This window comes from Balaenoptera musculus, chromosome 13 (assembly GCF_009873245.2).
Source record: "Balaenoptera musculus isolate JJ_BM4_2016_0621 chromosome 13, mBalMus1.pri.v3, whole genome shotgun sequence".
Taxonomy (NCBI): Eukaryota; Metazoa; Chordata; class Mammalia; order Artiodactyla; family Balaenopteridae; genus Balaenoptera; species Balaenoptera musculus.
The window spans coordinates 38,521,113-38,539,537 of NC_045797.1; the positions used below are offsets into that span (position 1 = coordinate 38,521,113).

General features: G+C 36.5%; 1 protein-coding gene across 3 annotated transcripts in view; it reads right to left on the reverse strand.

Annotated features, from left to right (window-relative positions):
- The window catches only part of KIAA1841 (KIAA1841 ortholog), a 68,549-nt gene that overhangs the window by 12,872 nt on the left and 37,252 nt on the right, over positions 1 to 18,425 (reverse strand). For all 3 annotated transcript variants that reach the window (XM_036874043.1, XM_036874042.1, XM_036874041.1), the window contains 4 exons: positions 11,273 to 11,418; positions 10,307 to 10,403; positions 9,296 to 9,328; positions 7,926 to 8,025 (listed from right to left, as the gene is read on the reverse strand). In XM_036874043.1, coding sequence (XP_036729938.1) covers positions 7,926 to 8,025; positions 9,296 to 9,328; positions 10,307 to 10,403; positions 11,273 to 11,418 — 376 coding nt within the window. The remainder of the gene's footprint in view (positions 1 to 7,925; positions 8,026 to 9,295; positions 9,329 to 10,306; positions 10,404 to 11,272; positions 11,419 to 18,425) is intronic.

Consider the following 18,425-nt stretch of genomic DNA (forward strand, 5'->3'; position numbering starts at 1 on the left):
TTAGCTTTTGCTTGTCTGTAAAGCTTTTGATTTCTCCATTGAATCTGAATGAGATCCTTGCTGGGTAGAGTAATCTTGGTTGTAGGTTCTTCCCTTTCATCACTTTAAATATGTCATGCCACTGCCTTCTGGCTTGTAGAGTTTCTGCTGAGAAATCAGTTGTTAACCTTAGGGGAGTTCCCTTGTATGTTATTTGTCGTATTTCCCTTGCTGCTTTCAATAATTTTTCTTTGTCTTTAATTTTTGCCAATTTGATTACTATGTGTCTTGGCGTGTTTCTCCCTGGGTTTATCCTGTATCGTACTCTCTGCACTTCCTGGACTTGGGTGACTATTTCCTTTCCCATGTTAGGGAAGTTTTCGACTATAATCTCTTCAAATACTTTCTCTGGTCCTTTCTCTCTCTCTTCTCCTTCTGGGACGCCTATAATGCGAATATTGTTCCGTTTAATGTTGTCCCAGAGGTCTCTTAGGCTGTCTTCATTTCTTTTCATTCTTTTTTTTTTTTCTTTATTCTGTTCCACAGCAGTGAATTCCACCATTCTCTCTTCCAGGTCACTTATCCGTTCTTCTGCCTCAGTTATTCTGCTATTGATTCCTTCTAGTGTATTTTTCATTTCAGTTATTGTATTGTTCATCTCTGTTTGTTTGTTCTTTAATTCCTCTAGGTCTTTGTTAAACATTTCTTGCATCTTCTCGATCTTTGCCTCCACTCTTTTTCCAAGGTCCTGGATCATCTTCACTATCATTATTCTGAATTCTTTTTCTGGAAGGTTGCCTATCTCCACTTCATTTAGTTGTTTTTCTGGGGTTTTATCTTGTTCCTTCATCTGGTACATAGCCTTCTGCCTTTTCATCTTGTCTATCTTTCTGTGAATGTGGTTTTTGTTCCACAGACTGCAGGATTGTAGTTCTTCTTGCTTCTGCTGTCTGCCCTCTCTAAATAAATTTATAAAAAAAAAACAAACAAAAGCAAGGGACTTCCCTAGTGGCACAGTGGTTAACACTCCATGCTCCCAATGCAGAGGGCCCTGATTCGATCCCTGATCAGGGAACTAGATCCCACATACATGCCTCAACTTAGAGTTCACATGCCACAACTAAGGAGCCCATGTGCCGCAATTAAGAAGCCAGTGAGCTGCAACTAAGGAGCCCTCGAGACGCAACTATGTAGCCCGCCTGCCGCAACTAAGAGCCAGTGCAACCAAATAAATAAATGTTAAAAAAAAACACCACAAAAATAAAATAAAGACATTTTCAGATGAATAAAAATAAGAGAATTCACTAGTATACCTGCACTACAGGAAATAATGAAAGAAGTCTTTCAGAATGAAAGAAAATAACATCAGATGGTAACAAAGACACAGAGACAAATGATAAATATAAAAGACTAATTGTATATATTTTCTTTTATTCTTCTCTAAATGACATATAACTGTGTAAAGCAAAAATATACATTTATGCATATAAATGTATATGTATATCATGATATATGATATTTATATACACATATATATGACAATAATAGCACAAAGAAGGGGAAGAAAATGGAACTATATATTATTTTAAGGTTCTTCTATTTTACCTGGAATAATTCATATTACCTTTAAGTAGATTGTGATAGGTTAAAGAGGCATGTTGTAATCTTTAGAACAAATGCAAAGAATATAACTGAAAAGCAAATAAAATAATTTAAATAATATCCTAAAATTATTTTCTTAGCACAAAAAAAGCAGGAAAGGCTAAACAGAGAAGCAAAACATCTGAAAAAATTAGAAAATGAATAGTAAAATGGCAGACCTGATACAACCATATCAATAAACACATTAAATATAAATAGAATAAATGTTCCAGTCAAAATGCAGAGATTGGGCTTCCCTGGTGGCGCAGTGGTTAAGAATCTGCCTGCCAATGCAGGGGACACAGGTTCGAGCCCTGGTCCGGGAAGATCCCACATGCTACAGAGCAAATAAGCCCATGTTCCACAACTACTGAGCCTGCGCTCTAGAGCCCACGAGCCACAACTACTGAAGTCCACGTGCCTAGAGCCCGTGCTCCACAACAAGAGAAGCCACCGCAATGAGAGGCCGTGTACTGCAACGAAGAGTAGCCCCCACTCGCCACAACTAGAGAAAGCCCGTGCACAGCAACGAAGACCCAACACAGCCAAAAATTAAAAAAAAAAAAAAAAGCAGAGATTGTCAAACTAGATAAACAAGCAATTACCAACAATATGCTATCTACAAGATACACAATTTAAATTTTATTTATTCATTTATTTTTGGCTGTTTGGGTCTTTGTTGTTGCGTGCGGGCTTTCTCTAGTTGAGGCGAGTGGGGGCTACTCTTCGTTGTGGTGTGTGGTCTTCTCATGGTGGTGGCTTCTCTTGTTGCGGGGCACAGGCTGTAGGTGTGAGGGCTTCCGTAGTTGTGGCATGCAGGCTTCAGTAATTGTGGCACACGGGCTTCAGTAGTTGTGCCTCGCGGGCTCAGTAGTTGTCGCTCGCGGGCTCTAGAGCGCAGGCTCAGTAGTTGTGGCGCATGGGCTTAGTTGCTCCGCGGCATGTGGGATCTTCCCGGACCAGGGCTTGAACCCGTGTCCCCTGCATTGGCAGGTGGATTCTTAACCACTGCGCCACCAGGGAAGTCCCCACACTTTAAATTTAAAAACACGAAGAAGGGGCTTCCCTGGTGGCGCAGTGGTTGAGAATCTGCCTGCTAATGCAGGGGACACGGGTTCGAGCCCTGGTCCGGGAAGATCCCACATGCCACGGAGCAACTAGGCCCGTGAGCCACAACTACTGAGCCTGCGCGTCTGGAGCCTGTGCTCCGCAACAAGAGAGGCCGCGATAGTGAAAGGCCCGCGCACCGCGATGAAGAGCGGTCCCCGCACCGCGATGAAGAGTGGCCCCCGCTTGCCGCAACTAGAGAAAGCCCTTGCACGAACCGAAGACCCAACACAGCCAAAAATAAATAATAAATAAATAAATAAAGTAGCTATAAAAAAAAATTAAAAAAAAAAAAAAAAGAAAATCATAGACTTTAAAAAAAAAAAAAAATGAAGAAGTTCAAAATAAAAGGATAGAAAAAAGATATGTCATCCAAATGGTAAACAAAAAAAATCCAGAGTGATTATGTTAATATTAAACAAAACAGACTTTAAGACAAGCAGTTTTACTATAGACAAGGAGGGGTACATCATGATAAAAGAGTCAATACACTATAAATGTATATGTGCCTAATTACAAAGCTGTAACACATACACAAAGCAAAAACTGACAGACTTGAAAGGAAAAATACGTAAATTAACAAGCACAGCTTGAGATTTCAATACTACTCTCTTAGTAATTGATAGAACAAGTAGTCAGAATATGATTAGAGAAGACTTGTACCAGAAAATCAAACCAACTTGACCCTACATTTAAAGACTACTCCACCTATAACAGCAGAATTCACATTGTTTTCATGCACATCTGGAACATGTGTCAATAAAATTTAGAAGATGAAACCACAGAGTACATTTTCCGACCATGATGGAATTAAATTAGAAACCGACAATTGAAAAGTATCCAGAAAAATCTGAAAATATTTGGAAATTAAACACATTACTAAACAACACATGGGTCAAAGACAAAATCGTAAGGGAAATTAGAAAATATTTCGTACTGAATATAAATGAAAAAAAGATATATCAAAATCTGTGAATACTTAAAAGCACTGCTTAGAGTGAACCTTGTAGCTTTAAATGCTTATACTAGAAAAGAAGTAAAAAACCAATGATTTAAGTTTCCACTTTAAGAAGCTAAAAAAAAGAGGAAATTAAGTCCAAAGTAATTACAAGGAAGGAAACAGTAAATATAAGAGTGAAAATCAATGGAATATAAAATAGACAAACTATAGAGAAAGTCAATGAAATCAAAAGCTGGTTCCTTGAAAAGATCAATAAAACTAATAAACCCCTAGCTAAACTGACCAAGAAAAAGAGATAAAACACAAATTATCAATATCAGGAATGAAAGAGGGACATCACTAGAGATCCTTCAGACAGAAAAGGATAATAAGAAAATACAATAAGCAACTTTATGCCAATAAATTTGACAACTTGGATAAAATGGATACATTCCTTGAAAGAAATTATCAAAACATCCAAGAAGAAATAGAAAACCTGAATAGCACTATATTAATTAAAGACCTTAATTGATAATTAAAAAGCTTCCTATAAAGAAAACTTCAGGTCCAAATGAGTTTACTGCTGAATTTCACCACACTTTTAAGGGACAAAGAATACAAATACTACACAAATTCTTTCAGAAAAGAGAAGTGAACATTTTCCAACTCATTTTATGAGGTATTAACTTGATAACAAACTTGAAGAAGACATAACAAAAAAACTACAGACAAATATCCCTCATGAACAGAAACAAAAAATCTTTAACAAAATACAAGCAAGTCCAATACAGTGACACATAAAGAGAAAAACACCTCACGACCAAGTGGAATTTACCTTGGAAGACTGATGTAACACTTGAAAAATCAATGTAATTCATCATATTGATATAATAATGGAGAAAAACTATATTATCATCTCAGGAGATGGAGAAAAAGCATTTGACAAAATTCAACACCCATTCATGTGGCAAACTAGAAATAGAAAGGAACCTCCTCAACCTGAGAAAGGACGTTTATGAGAAGCCAACAACTAACGTTACGTACTTAATGGTTAAAGATTGAGGGGACCTCCCTGGAGTCCCAGTGGTTAAGACTTCTCCTTCCAGTGCAGAGGGTGTGGGTTTGATCCCTGGTCGATGAGCTAAGATCCCACAAGCCTCGCGGCCAAAAAAACCAAAACATAAAACAGAAGCAATACTGTAACAAATTCAATAAAGACTTTAAAAATGGTCCACATCAAAAAAAAATCTTTACAAATATAAAGATTGAATGCTTTCCCCCTAAGATAAGGAACAAGGCAAGGATGTCTGTTCTCACCACTTCTATTCATCAGGTCCTAACCAACGCAAAAAGGCAAGACAAAGAGATAAAAGGCATACATACTGAAAGGAATCTAATAAGCAAAGAAAAATTAAGTCAATTTAGCAAGGTCATAGGATACAAAGTCAATATACAAAGACCAGCTGTATTTCAATATTACCATTAATGAACAATTGGAAAATTTAAAAAACCTACTTCCATTTATAAAAGCATAAGAAAATACTTAGGAACAAATTTAACAAAAGATGTTACGTTTGCATAGTGAAACTACAAAACATGATTGAGAGACATTAAAGAAGACTTAAATAAATGGAGAGACAGTCCGTGTTCATGGACTGGAAGACTTGCCATTGGGAAAAAAAAGAGCAACATACAGCTTCAACACAATTCCAATAAAAATTCCAGCAATATCTGTGTAGAAATATCCACACTCATTCTAAAATGTATAGGAAAAGCAAAGCACCTAGAAATACCAAAATAATCTAAGACAAGAGAACAGTTTTGGAGGACTCACACCACTAGATTTCAAGAGTCACTGAAAACTACAAAAATTAAGACAGTGTGACATTGATATACTGATGTAAAGACAGAAGAATCAATGGAAGAGAACAAAGTTCAGAAGTAGATCCATATGTAATGGTCAACTGATTCTTTAACAAAGATGCTAAAGTAATCCAATGGGGAAAGAACAGTCTTTTCAACAAATGGTACTAGGACAACTGGCTATGCCTATGGAAAAAAAAAGGAATCTTGACTCTTACCTCATACCACACACAAAAATTAACCTGGAAGGGATTGTATGCTTAAATATAAGAGCTAAAGTCATAGAACCTTTAAAAGAAAACATAGAAAATCTTTGTGACTTTGGGGTAGCCAAAGATTTCCTAGCTAGTAAAGCCTGAAACATAAAAGGAAAGCTAAAAAATTATAGTTCACAAAATTAAAAACTTTTGTTTTCAAAAGACAATGTTAATAAAAGTAAAAGGCAAGTCATAGACTAGGGAAAAATATCTGCAAAACATATGGACTTGTATCCACAAATATATAAAGAACTCTTACAATTCAATAAGGCAAGCAATTCAATTAAAAAAGATTTAAGGCAAAGATTTAAACAGACACTTCACAAAAAAGACATATAAATGACCAAGAAGCACATGAAAAGATGTGTAGGATTACACATGCACTAGAATGCCTAATATTAAAAAAAAACCACAATAATACCAAGTATTGGTACAAATGTGTAGTGACTGGAACTCTCATACATTGCTGGTGGGATGCAAAATGGTAGTCACTTTGCAAAACAGTTTGGCAGTTTCTTATAAAGTTAAACATACACTTAGCATGTGACCCAGCAATTCCACTCCTAGGTATCTACCCAAGAGAAATGAAAACATATGTCCACACAGACTTTTACGCAAATGTTCACAGCAGCATTATTCGTAACAGCCAAGAACTGAAAAGAACCCAAATGTCCATGAAATGGTGGATGGATGAACAGATTATGGTATATTTCTACAATGGAACACTACTCTGCAATAAAAAGGAACAAACGACTGATACACACAACAAATGGATGAATCTCAAAAACATCATACTAAGTGAAAGAAGCCAGACACAAAAGGCTATTCATGATTCCATTTATATGAGATCTTAGAAAAGGTAAACCACAGTGACAAAAAGCAGATTAGTGGTTGCCTGGGATTGGGAGTGGGGAAAGGGAGCTGAGTGTAAAGGGTTAAAAGGAAACTTTCTGGAGTGATATTCTAGGTCTTGATTTTGGTGGTGGTTACATGACCATGCTTAAACTCATCAAAGTGTACACTTAAAAATGAATGAATTTTATTACATGTAAACTATACCTCAATCAACTGTGAAACACACACACACACACACACACACACACACACACACAACATAGTAGCATTTTCTCCTTCACTAATTAGTATTGAAAAATAATTGATAAATGACTAGTTTTTTCATTAGGGGAATTCAACATGTAAAGAAAAATTATATAAAACTTAGAAATAAGACAAAGGGAAGACTGCATGTCCTTTAAGTGATATATTGGAGGACTGCTTACTTAATCCTCTAAGAGAATGTCCTTATGTTTGACTTTCCTGTCTACTATTGATTGAAGGCCCAGATGCTGTGAAGTTTCACGTTACCTTACAAATTTTTCTAATAGAAATGCAAATGATTTCTGTCTAATAGAAAAGATAACCCTGGGACTTCCCTGGTGGTCCAGTGGTTAAGACTCTGCGCTTCCACTGCAGGGGGCACGGGTTCAATCCCTGGTTGGGGAACCAAGATCCCGCATGCCGCGTGTCGGGGCCAAAAAAAGGAAAAAGGGAAAACAAAGATAACCCCAGTGGTTATGGGTTTATTGCCTTGTATGACATTAATCAGTTTTGTATCTAATTTGCAATCTTTTTTTAACATTCTTTTTTCAAATGCCTACAAATACCTGAGCCTTCAAATGCTTAACCCTAATCCTAACTTTCCCTGCTATTTCTCTCACTAATGGGTTGAAAAATTTTGACACAAGTTCATTCTATAGGTGTATAAGGTTATGGCTTTAACTTAAAAAATCATACTTTGATGACTATTATTTAATGCTTCATTTGAGTGTCACTTCAAATCATCTCAGGTACAATGAGATAGTCACACATTTTGAGAAACCCATTAGGTTACACCTGAAATGAAAACTCGGAGGATTATTTCTTAGTATACTGCACTTTTAAAAAAAAATAATTTTATGAGTATTCTGTGTTAGTGTCAAGGTTAGGGAATCTTGATGAAGCCTCTATTATTTATTTTTTCCACGTTGTAAACTACCATGTAGACTTATAAAGCCAATTCTTCATCCCTTGCATTAAATCCTTTGGAATATACCCTCCTCATAAAAGTGAGACTTGATTTTTAACTTAGAAATCCATACTTTGTTTCTTGGATACTTCTTCTTCATCTCCAACTTCATCTTCAGTGACCTCAGACCCAGTGGTATATTCTTCTTCTTCTGAAAATAATGACTGTTGTTTCTGAATTAAAAAAACAAATACATCGTATTAAAACTGTATATTATCACATCACCAATGAATTCTTTCAAACACACCCATCTAAATTTATTTTGGATGAATGAGCCAAACAAGAACTGATAAAATGACCACTGTCTAGCACAACTTTCAGGAAATGGATGTAAGAATTTCTACATTTAGGACAGGATAGCATTACATTAAATATTTTAAAAATTTATTTCCTTCACAGATTCTAGCAGAGTGATGGGCACATTATAAGTACTCAGTATTTGTTGAACTGCACTTCTATCACTCAATTGAAAGTATTTTCCTTGATATTAAGATTAAATTAGGGACTTCCCAGGTGGTCCAGTGGTAAAGAATACGCCTTCCAATGCAGGGGGATGCAGGTTCGATCCCTGGTCAGGGAACTAAGATTCCACATGCCGTGGGGCAACTAAGCCCACGTGACACAACTACTGAACTCATGCGCCTCAACTAGAGAGTCTGCGTGCCGCAAACCAGAGACCACGCTCTCTGGAACCCACGTGCCACAACTACAGAGCCCATGTGCCCTGGAGCCTGCGTGCCACAACTAAAAAAGAGAAAAAAAAAAAACCCCACATGCCGCAACTAGAGAGAAGCGCGCGCAGCGCAACGAAAAATCCCCTCATGACTCAACGAAGATCCCACGTGCTGCAACTAAGACCCGATGCAGCCAAAAATAAATAAATAAACCTAAAAAAAAAAGATTAAACTAAAATACACTAATTGCCAATATGAATGTAGTCTCATAAACAAGTAAATGTGCACATTCTCTGGGTGAATGTGGCACTGGATTATCTGAACGTATCGGCATCAGTTTCCTCCATCTATCTACCCTACTGTCTGTTATCACTGATACAAATTTCTATTCCATTCTTGTGAATACTGGTGGCAGATAGCATAGTAATGGCAAATAGGTAAAAAACAACAAAAAAATCAATAAATCAATCAAACAACCAAATAATTGGAACTTAATTGATATGTTGTTTTGTTCAATGTTCTAAATGTGACTTAAAAGTGACTTTAAAAAAGTCATTTAAGAAAACTTATGGATTATGCAGCCAGATAATGGAGTATATGTCTGTTTTAAACAATGGCTTTTTAATAAGTGTGAAATTACAGAAGCTGAAAAGGATGATATACATTTAACTAAAATCTATAAAATTAGATACTCATGAGATTCTATTAAACTGAACTTTGATTTAGGAAGAAGGAGATTCATGAAAGTGAAATATAGTTGCTCACTTACCAGCTGCAGTGTCCAGTTTTTCAGTGATAAGAACTATAAAAAAGACAGAGGAATAAGAGATTAATATATCTGCATCTACCCAGATTGCAGCTCCTTATTTTCATATGGATATTGTAGAAGAGTTGGAAAAAGTTTAAAAAGTTCATTCCCTTCTAGGTTGAAACATAATTTTAAACTCATCTAAAAATGATATAGTACAATCTTTTGTATTCCCTGCCCAGAAAAAATGTGTATGTCTACAAAAAAGAAAAAAAAAAAATCAACATTTCCTAGGGTCATTTCCAAAGGACAAGTAAATCACATATAGAGATAATATAATTTTATATTGTGAATTATTTCAATCACTTTTTAATGTTTATATTCTATTATAAATTAAGGAACCAGATTATATATGGATATTCAAGAAATCTAATTTGCTATTTTGTATATAATTTATAAATAAATGTTAGTAATTAAACACAGCCATCTAAAGTTTATAATGCATTTTACATGGAATATTTCACTTTCTCAAGTAAATGCTACTTCAACTAACACAGACAGGAAGTTCACAGGCAAACAGAGACTCCCTGGCTGTTAGTAACAGGAATCAAAGGAATCAAAGCTTTCCAGTCACCTTGAAAATATCTCAGTTTTGAAACACTGGAAAAACTAAATGCATTACTGAATACAATTAACAAAAAGAATTTCATACCAAAAAAATGTTTACAGGACTAGGAGGGGATAAAATATCCCATTCATACTATCTTCATTTCTCAAATCATTATTTGTCCATAATAAACCCTGAAGACTATATTTTTCCCCCAAATTTAAGTTGATTAATTATTAATTCTTTGAGTGCAAGGAATGTATCATCCTTATAGTCCTGTTAACTCAGCATAATACCTTGTTATGAGAGTTAATGCATATTAATGGCAAATTTCAATATTAATTTAAACCGATCAAATTTCTGTCAAAGATTAAATATTATCAATTGTTTTTATAAATAAAGAATAAATGAAGCAAGCTACTTACAGCATTGAGCTCCCCACTCTTGGGGCCCCATGGTGTATTTGGCTCCAGTAAAACATCACAGTCTAGACCCTTTTCATCACAGGGACCACCAGAATCACTTGAAAGGAAAAGACATTTTATGGAGAAGTGTTCAATTTAAGATTTTTTTTTTTGGCCTTGCTGCGCAGCTTGCAGGATCTTAGTTGCCCAACCAGGGATCAAACCTGGGCCCTGCCAGTGAAAGCTGCCGAGTCCTACCCACTGGACCGCCAGGGAATTCCCCAATTTCTTAAGGATTTAAATGTAAACAGTATCTTTTCTTATTGCAAATGTTTTATAAATTGCTCTTTAGAAATACAGTTCTTGAGTATAAGGTATGCCACTTCAACATTTACATTTCTTAATGCATCTAGTGACTCCCCCAGCATAAGTCACTCCATATGGGGGGAAGCACCACTATACTCCAAGCATGGTACCTGCCAGGTGGTGAAACAGGCTGCTATGGTGGATACTGCTTTGAGAACAGCTTTTATTAGAGTCCTCCTACCCGCAACCTGACAGCCTGCTGCAACTGTAAAATGATGGAAGTGACTTCATTAATTACTGAATCCAAGGAGTTCAAATTTATGCAAAGATAACCTCAACCATCAATTTTTTTTTCTAGTTCCATCAGTTAGCTAAGATGGGCTTCAGTAACTTGGAATTTTTTAAATCCTCTAAAATTGGAGTGTGGGCCCCACCCTTTGAATCACCAGGAACTCCTATTATTAGTTTTTCTTCCCCTTGGACTTCCAATATTTAGAGGTTTTTTTTCTATCAAATAAACACCTGCTTGCTCTTATTGTAAGCTAACATATAATTTCAGCTAGGCTTTCTGAAATAACGAAAATGACTGCCATTACTGATTTGGGGAGGTACTGGGGGGTAGAGGATTCCAGGATGCGAACCATTGAATAAAGCCGCAGTACACCGTTTCCCCCACCTCACCTGACTGTATCTTTAACAAAAGGCACAAGAATGACATCTTTGTGTTTCTGCAGATCATCCAGTATTCTGGCAGTTGGGCAGGACAGCAAATCTTCACCTTCACCTTGATCACGAACAGCAACCATGTGGTCCTTCACTTTACAACCCTGTCACATAAAAGACTAAATTTGAGAGGTTGGTTCATTATAGAAACATTCCTTTAAAGACGGCTGTATGTTTCTGTTCTTCTTTGCCCCGTCATACCATCCTACTAACAATTTTACACCTTTCTCAGTATCTCAAAAAATAATATTCATACAGAAAAGAGCATGAAACATAAATGTATACCTTAACAAATAACCATGTAACACTATCCACACTAAAAAACAGAATATTGCCAATACTCCAGGATTCCTCTTGGGCCCATTCCCAACCATAATTGCCGCCTCCATCCTCCCCAAAGGATAACCTCTACCTCGACTTTTATGGTTCTCACTTTCTTGCTTTTACCTTTTACCACTTGAGAATGTATTCCTAAACACTACAGTTTAGTTTGTCTCATTTGTTTGTTGTTTTTTTTTTTGAAATAAATTTATTTATTTATTTATTTATTGGTTGCATTGGGTCCTCGCTGCCGCACACGGGCTTTCTCTAATTGTGGCGAACGGGGGCTACTCTTCGTTGTGGTGCGTAGGCTTCTCATTGCAGTGGCTTCTCTTGTTGTGGAGCACAGGCTCTATGTGCACGGGCTTCAATAGTTGTGGCACATGGGCTCAGTAGTTGTGGCTCATGGGCTCTAGTGCTCAGGCTCAGTAGTTGTGGCCCACGGGCTTAGTTGCTCCGCGGCATGTGGGATCTTCCCAGACCAGGGCTCGAACCCGTGTCCCCTGCATTGGCAGGCGGATTCTTAACCACTGCGCCACCAGGGAAGTCCCATCTCATTTGTTTTAATACTATGTTTTTGTGATTCAACCATGTTACTACATGTAACTAACATTTGCTTTAATGGACAGTATGCCATTGTATGAATAATCACAATTTGCTTATCTATTCTACAGCTGGTGGATGGGTTATTTCCAGTTTGGAACTAGTCCAAGTAGTAGTATTATGAACATTCTTTAACATGTTTCCTGATGCACAAGTGCTCATGTATACCAAATTAAATTACTATCAGCAGTGTATGAGAGTTCTCATTACTCTATGTTCTTGATAACACTTAGTGAGACATTTTAATTGTAGTCATTCTGGTGAGCATGTAGTGGTATCTGTGGTTTTAATTTGCATTTCCCCAATTAAAAATGAGGTTGAGCTCCTTTTCATGTTTACTGAACAGCAAGGAACTTTCTGGTGTGAAGTTCCTATTGTCATTTTCTTATTAATTTGTACAAGTCAAAAAAAATCTTAATATGAACCTTGTATGGATATGTGTTGCTAATAACTGGTCCCACCTGTGAGTTTGTCTCCTCAGTTTCAGTTTATTTAATGTAGTTAATGTACTTGAATTTAAAATCTCTCCCTTTATGGTATTATCTTTTAATAGCTTTATTAGTTTTTTGTTCTTTTTTGGCCACCCTGCACGGCTTGCGGGATCTTAGCTCCCTGACTAGGGATCGAACCCGCTCCCTCGGCAGTAAGAGCACGAAGTCCTAACCACTGGACTGCCAGGGAATTCCCAGCTTTATTAGCTTTTGTTTCACATATAGGCTTTTTTGGGGGAATAGTTTGGGCTATTTTTTCCCCATTTTGATATCCCAGTGTCCCAGTACCTCTTATTGGAAAGTCTATCATTTGCCCACTGCTCTGTAATGTCACCTCTGTCACAGTAGCTAAGTAGCTTTGAGTACAAAGTACTCAAAGTATCTAAGTAGTTTTGAGTACAGACATTCCTTGGTATCTGTGGGGGATCGGTTCTAGTAGTCCCCGTATATACCAAAATCCACAGATTCAACTAACCACAAATTATGTAGTACTACAAAGATGTAGTACGTCTTTATTTTTTTTAATTCATGTATAAGTGGACCCACACAGTTCAAACCAGTGTTGTTCAAGGGTTAAACGTACTTCATTCTCTGCTACTTGTCCATCTGTTTAATCTTTATCAGTATCACTCTGTCTTAATTACCTAAGACTTATAATAAATTCTGATACTGAGCAGAGAAAGTACTTCTACCTTTGTGTTCTCTGAGAGTATCTTAGCTATTCTTGGCCCTTTGTATTTCCATAAATATTTCAGGATCAGCTTAGAAAAGTTCCTGATAAAAACCTGTTAGGATTTTTAGTGAGATCGCATGGATCTATATAGGTCAGTTTGGTGAACATTTATATCTTTACAATATTGAGTCTCTGAACCCATGAACACGGTATAAAAATCCATTTTTTAGTTTTATTTTCTCTGAATAATGTTTTATGTTTTCTATATAGAGTTCTTGTACTTTATTAGATTTATTCCTAGGTACTTATTTTTGAGGCTACTGTAAGTGGTTTCTTTTTATAAATTTCATTTTCTAATCTCATTGGTTTATAGAAATACAATTGATTTTTGTAAACGATTTTTAATAGATCAATCTTAAATTCTTACTAGTTCTAATGATTTGTCTGTAGATTCTTCAGGGTTTTCTACATTCACAATTATCATCTGCAAATTATGAGAGTTCCATTCAATCTCTATAACCTTTTAATTTCTTTTTCTTGTGTTAATATACTGTTCAGGACCTCCAGATCAATTTGAATAGAAGTATGTTGACAATGAGCATCCTTATCATGCTCCCAATTTCAAAGGAAAATTTTTCTACATTTCACTATCAAGTGTGATATTTGCTGTAAGTTTTATATTATGCATCCTTTATTAGATTACATCATTTCCCTTTTATTTCTATTAGTAAGAATTTTAAATTTTTGTTTCTGCTTTTTTATCATTCCACTCATTCCCTTCACACACATTAATTCAGAAGTTATACACTCTTCTATGCTTTCAGTGGTTACCCTAGAACTTATAACATGTATCCTCGACTTATCAAAGTCTAATTTGTTAATACACTCCCTCATGCAAGACCTTTTAAACTCCATTTCATCACTCTCCCAACTTATAGGCTATTATTATGGGTTTTAATATTATACACTAAAATGTATAGTATATAACAATTATTTTAAAATTATCTATATGATTAATGCAATTATACATTTACTACAAACACACACATAAAGCATTACCACTATTGTTTTACCATCATTGCTTCATACAGCTAATGTTCATTTAGATTTACCAATATATTAATTTCTTTCTTTGGTCTTCATTCCTTCCTGTATCTTGAGAACATCCATTAGTATTTCCTTTCTTTAAAAAAAAAAATTTATTTATTTATTTGGCTGCACCGGGTCTTAGCTGCAGCACGTGGGATCTTTGTTGCAGCATGTGGGATATCCTTAGTTGTGGCACGTGGGCTCTTAGTTGCGGTATGTGGGATCTAGTTCCCTGACCAAGGATCGAACCCGGGCCCCCTGCATTGGGAGCGTGTAGTCTTAACCACTGGACCTCCAGGGAAGTCCCAGTATTTCCTTTTTAAAGAAGTTTGCTAGTTGCAAATCCTTTCAATTTTTCTTTGCCTAAAAAATCTTTATTTTGCTTTCATTCTCAAAGGATATTTAAGGAAGGCACAGATTTTCTAGATTATTAACTATTTCTTTTGTCACACTGCAGACCTACTGGAGGGACTTCCCTGGTGGCGCAGTGGTTAAGAATCGCCTGCCAATGCAGGGGACACGGGTTTGAGTCCTGGTCTGGAAGATCCCACATGCCATGGAGCAACTAAGCCCATGCACCACAACTACTGAACGTGCGCTCTAGAGCCCGTGAGCCACAACTACTGAGCCCGTGTGCCTACAGCCCATGCTCCGCAACAAGAGAAGCCACCACAATAAGAAGACCGCGCACCACAACAAAGAGTAGCCCCCGCCCGCCGCAACTAGAGGAAGCCCGTGCGCGGCAACGAAGACCCAACACAGCCAAAAATAAATAAATAAATTTATAAAAACCAACAAAAAAGACCTAGTGGACTATACCTTGGCTTCCATTGCTATTGCTGAGATGTGAACTCTAATTATTGAAGTTTTGAAGAGATTCTATACTTTTTCCCTCTGGTTGCTTTAAAAATGCTCTTTTTGTTTTCTGCAGTTTCACTATGATAGGTATGGGTATGATTTTTTTTTTTTCCTGAAAGACATTCTTTTTTTAAACTAAAAAAATTTTTTTAACAGTGGTTAAAGACTCTGTTATTAAATTTCAACATCAATCATAAAAGAAATTTCACCCTTGTAGCATTCAAATAATTATCCATAATCTATGGTATTAAATACAGGCATGGAATGAATAATTAAAATTCACAGAAAATGGGAAAGTTTTGGATAACGGTTAAGTGTTCCATTGGATGCTTAAGCCTTTTCAATTTTTGATACACCAGAATAGCAAATCTGATTAATCACCATTTTATATTTTCTTTCTTCCCTTGCAAGGGATCTGAGAATTAAAATGGTAGGCTATAGGACAAATCCTAGGCCTTGCTGAAAACAAGGTCATGGTTTGTAAAGTACTGATTAACTGTCCAGAAATAGCTAAGTTGACTTTTTTCATTTCTAACTCAATAAAGCATCAAAGCTATATTTCCTTCCCCTTCACTCATTTTTCGTAAAATCTCAGAGTTGGAAAGAATGCAAGCATACACCAGTGCTTAGCTCCTATGTGGATTTTTGACAAGGGGTCATACAGTTTCTGCTTTTGTGGTGCCAGTGATGGGGAAGTCCAATTTATTATCCAATTGACTTCAGCTCTGTTTGCTATAAAGTTCTATCTCAAACTGAGCCTAAATATGTTGCCATAGTACTTTCACCCACTTGTCTCGGGCCTGTACCCAAAGTCACACTATGTAGATTTGATTCCTCTCCCACAATATAATCTTTCAAAGAACATTTTTAAAAACTGTCATGTTTTTTACTCGACATAAACAGCTATACTTTTTTCCCACTTCTTTTAGTCATTCTTCATATGATCTTCTACCAGCCAAACCCTTGTCTTCAGATCAGCTCCAGAGTATTGTTTTACAATTCAAATACTACAAATAAGGACAGCCCAACTCAGAGAGGATCTGACCTATGAAGGCCTCTATTATACTTCTATTTGGATAACTTAAAATTCCATTTGCTATTTTTAGTATCTATATCACATCGCATTTGTTGCTCTTAAGCTGTACTCCTGTGTGGTTGGTTTCCTGGGCCAAGTTCCAGCCATTACATTTGTCTATATTAAACTTTATTCTCCTAAAAAAAAAAAAAAAAAAAAAAAAAATTTTTTTCTTCCAGTTTATTGAGACATAATTGACCTACAGCACTGCAGAAGTTTAAGGAATACAGCATAATGATTTGATTTACATACATTATTAAGTTATTATCACAATAAGCTTAGTGAACATCATCTCATATAGGTACAGAATTAAAGAAACAGAAGATTTTTTTCTCTTGGGACAAGAACTCTTAGGATTCACTCTCTTAACATTTATATATAACAGTTATATTTATCATGTTGTATATTACAGGATTTCTTATCTTATTGGGAGTCAATGAAATTCTTGAATCTATAAATTAGTATCTCTCAATAATTCTGAAATATCTTAGCCATTATCTCTTCAAATTTTGCCTCTGATCCATTCTTTTTCTCTTCTAAGGGGAAACCCCATTAAAAACTTAGACCTTCTCACACAAAAACACAAATACTGTATGATTCCACAATAGAGGTAGTCAAGTTCATAGAGACAAAGTAGAGTGGTGGTTGCCAGGAGGCAATGGGAATTGTTCATTAGGTAGAGAGTTTCAGCTTTGCAAGAGGAAAGAGTTCTGGAGATGGGCTGCACAGCAACAGGAATATATTTAACATTACTGAACTGTACGCTTAAAACATGATGATGGGGACTTCCCTGGTGGCGCAGTGGTTAAGAATCCGCCTGCCAATGCAGGGAACATGGGTTCGAGCCCTGCTCCAGGAAGATCCCACATGCCGTGGAGCAACTAAGTGCGTGCGCCACAACTACTGAGCCTGTGCTCTAGAGCCCGCGAGCCACAACTACTGAGTCTGCGTGCCACAACTACTGAAGCCTGTGTGCCTAGAGCCCGTGCTCTGCAACAAGAGAAGCCACTGCATTGAGAAACCCAGGTACCACAACAAAGAGTAGCCCCTGCTCACCGCAACTAGAGAAAGCCCGTGTGCAGCAACGGAGGCCCAATGCAACCAAAAAAAAAAAAAGATGGCAAATATATGTTATGTTTATTTTACAATTAAAAAATATTAGACATGTACTCTCTAGGTCTCTTACTTTTTTTTATATTTCTCATAATTTTGTCTGTCTGTGCTTCATTCTGGATAGTTCCTTCTGACTTTTATCTTTCATTTTACTAATTTTTCAGCTATAACTAAGCTGCTGTTAAATTTGCCACTGATCTTAAATTTGTTATTACGTTTTTCAGTAGTAGCATTTCTATTTGTTTTTATTTAAACTCTTTGTCACTTTAAAAAATATATATTTATTTATTTATTTGGCTGCGCTGGGTCTTAGTTGTGGCATGTGGAATCTTTTCAGTTGCTGCATGAGGGATCTTTAGTTGTGTGCATGTGAACTCTTAGTTGTGGCATGTGGGATCTAGTTCCCTGACCAGGGATTGAACCCAGGCCCCCTGCATTGGGAGCGTGGAGTCTTAGCTACTGGACCACCAGGGAAGTCCCTCTTTGTCACTCTTTATAGTTTATAATTCCCTGTCAAAAATTTCTGAACTTGGCTTCTATCAACTTAAACTAGTAATCTTATTATGTGTCAGTAATTCCAATATGTGAGTTCTCTGTCATTTATTTTTGTTGTCTAAGTTCTGCTGTTCCCATTCTTGGTAACTTATTTTCATCTATGTCAGGTTATCTTTGTATGCTGAATATTTTGTTTAAAAAATTTTTTGTAGAAATAATTTGAGGTATAGAATAATGTTCTCTTTCTTCAAAGAGGATGTTTACTGCTTTTGCCAGATGCCTGGGGACCATGGCAATCCAGGATTACCTTAACCCAAGTTCAGGGCCTGAATTTCTTAGGCTACCCAAATAAATCAAAACCAGGTTGCTATTCAATCAAGGGATGGTTTGCTT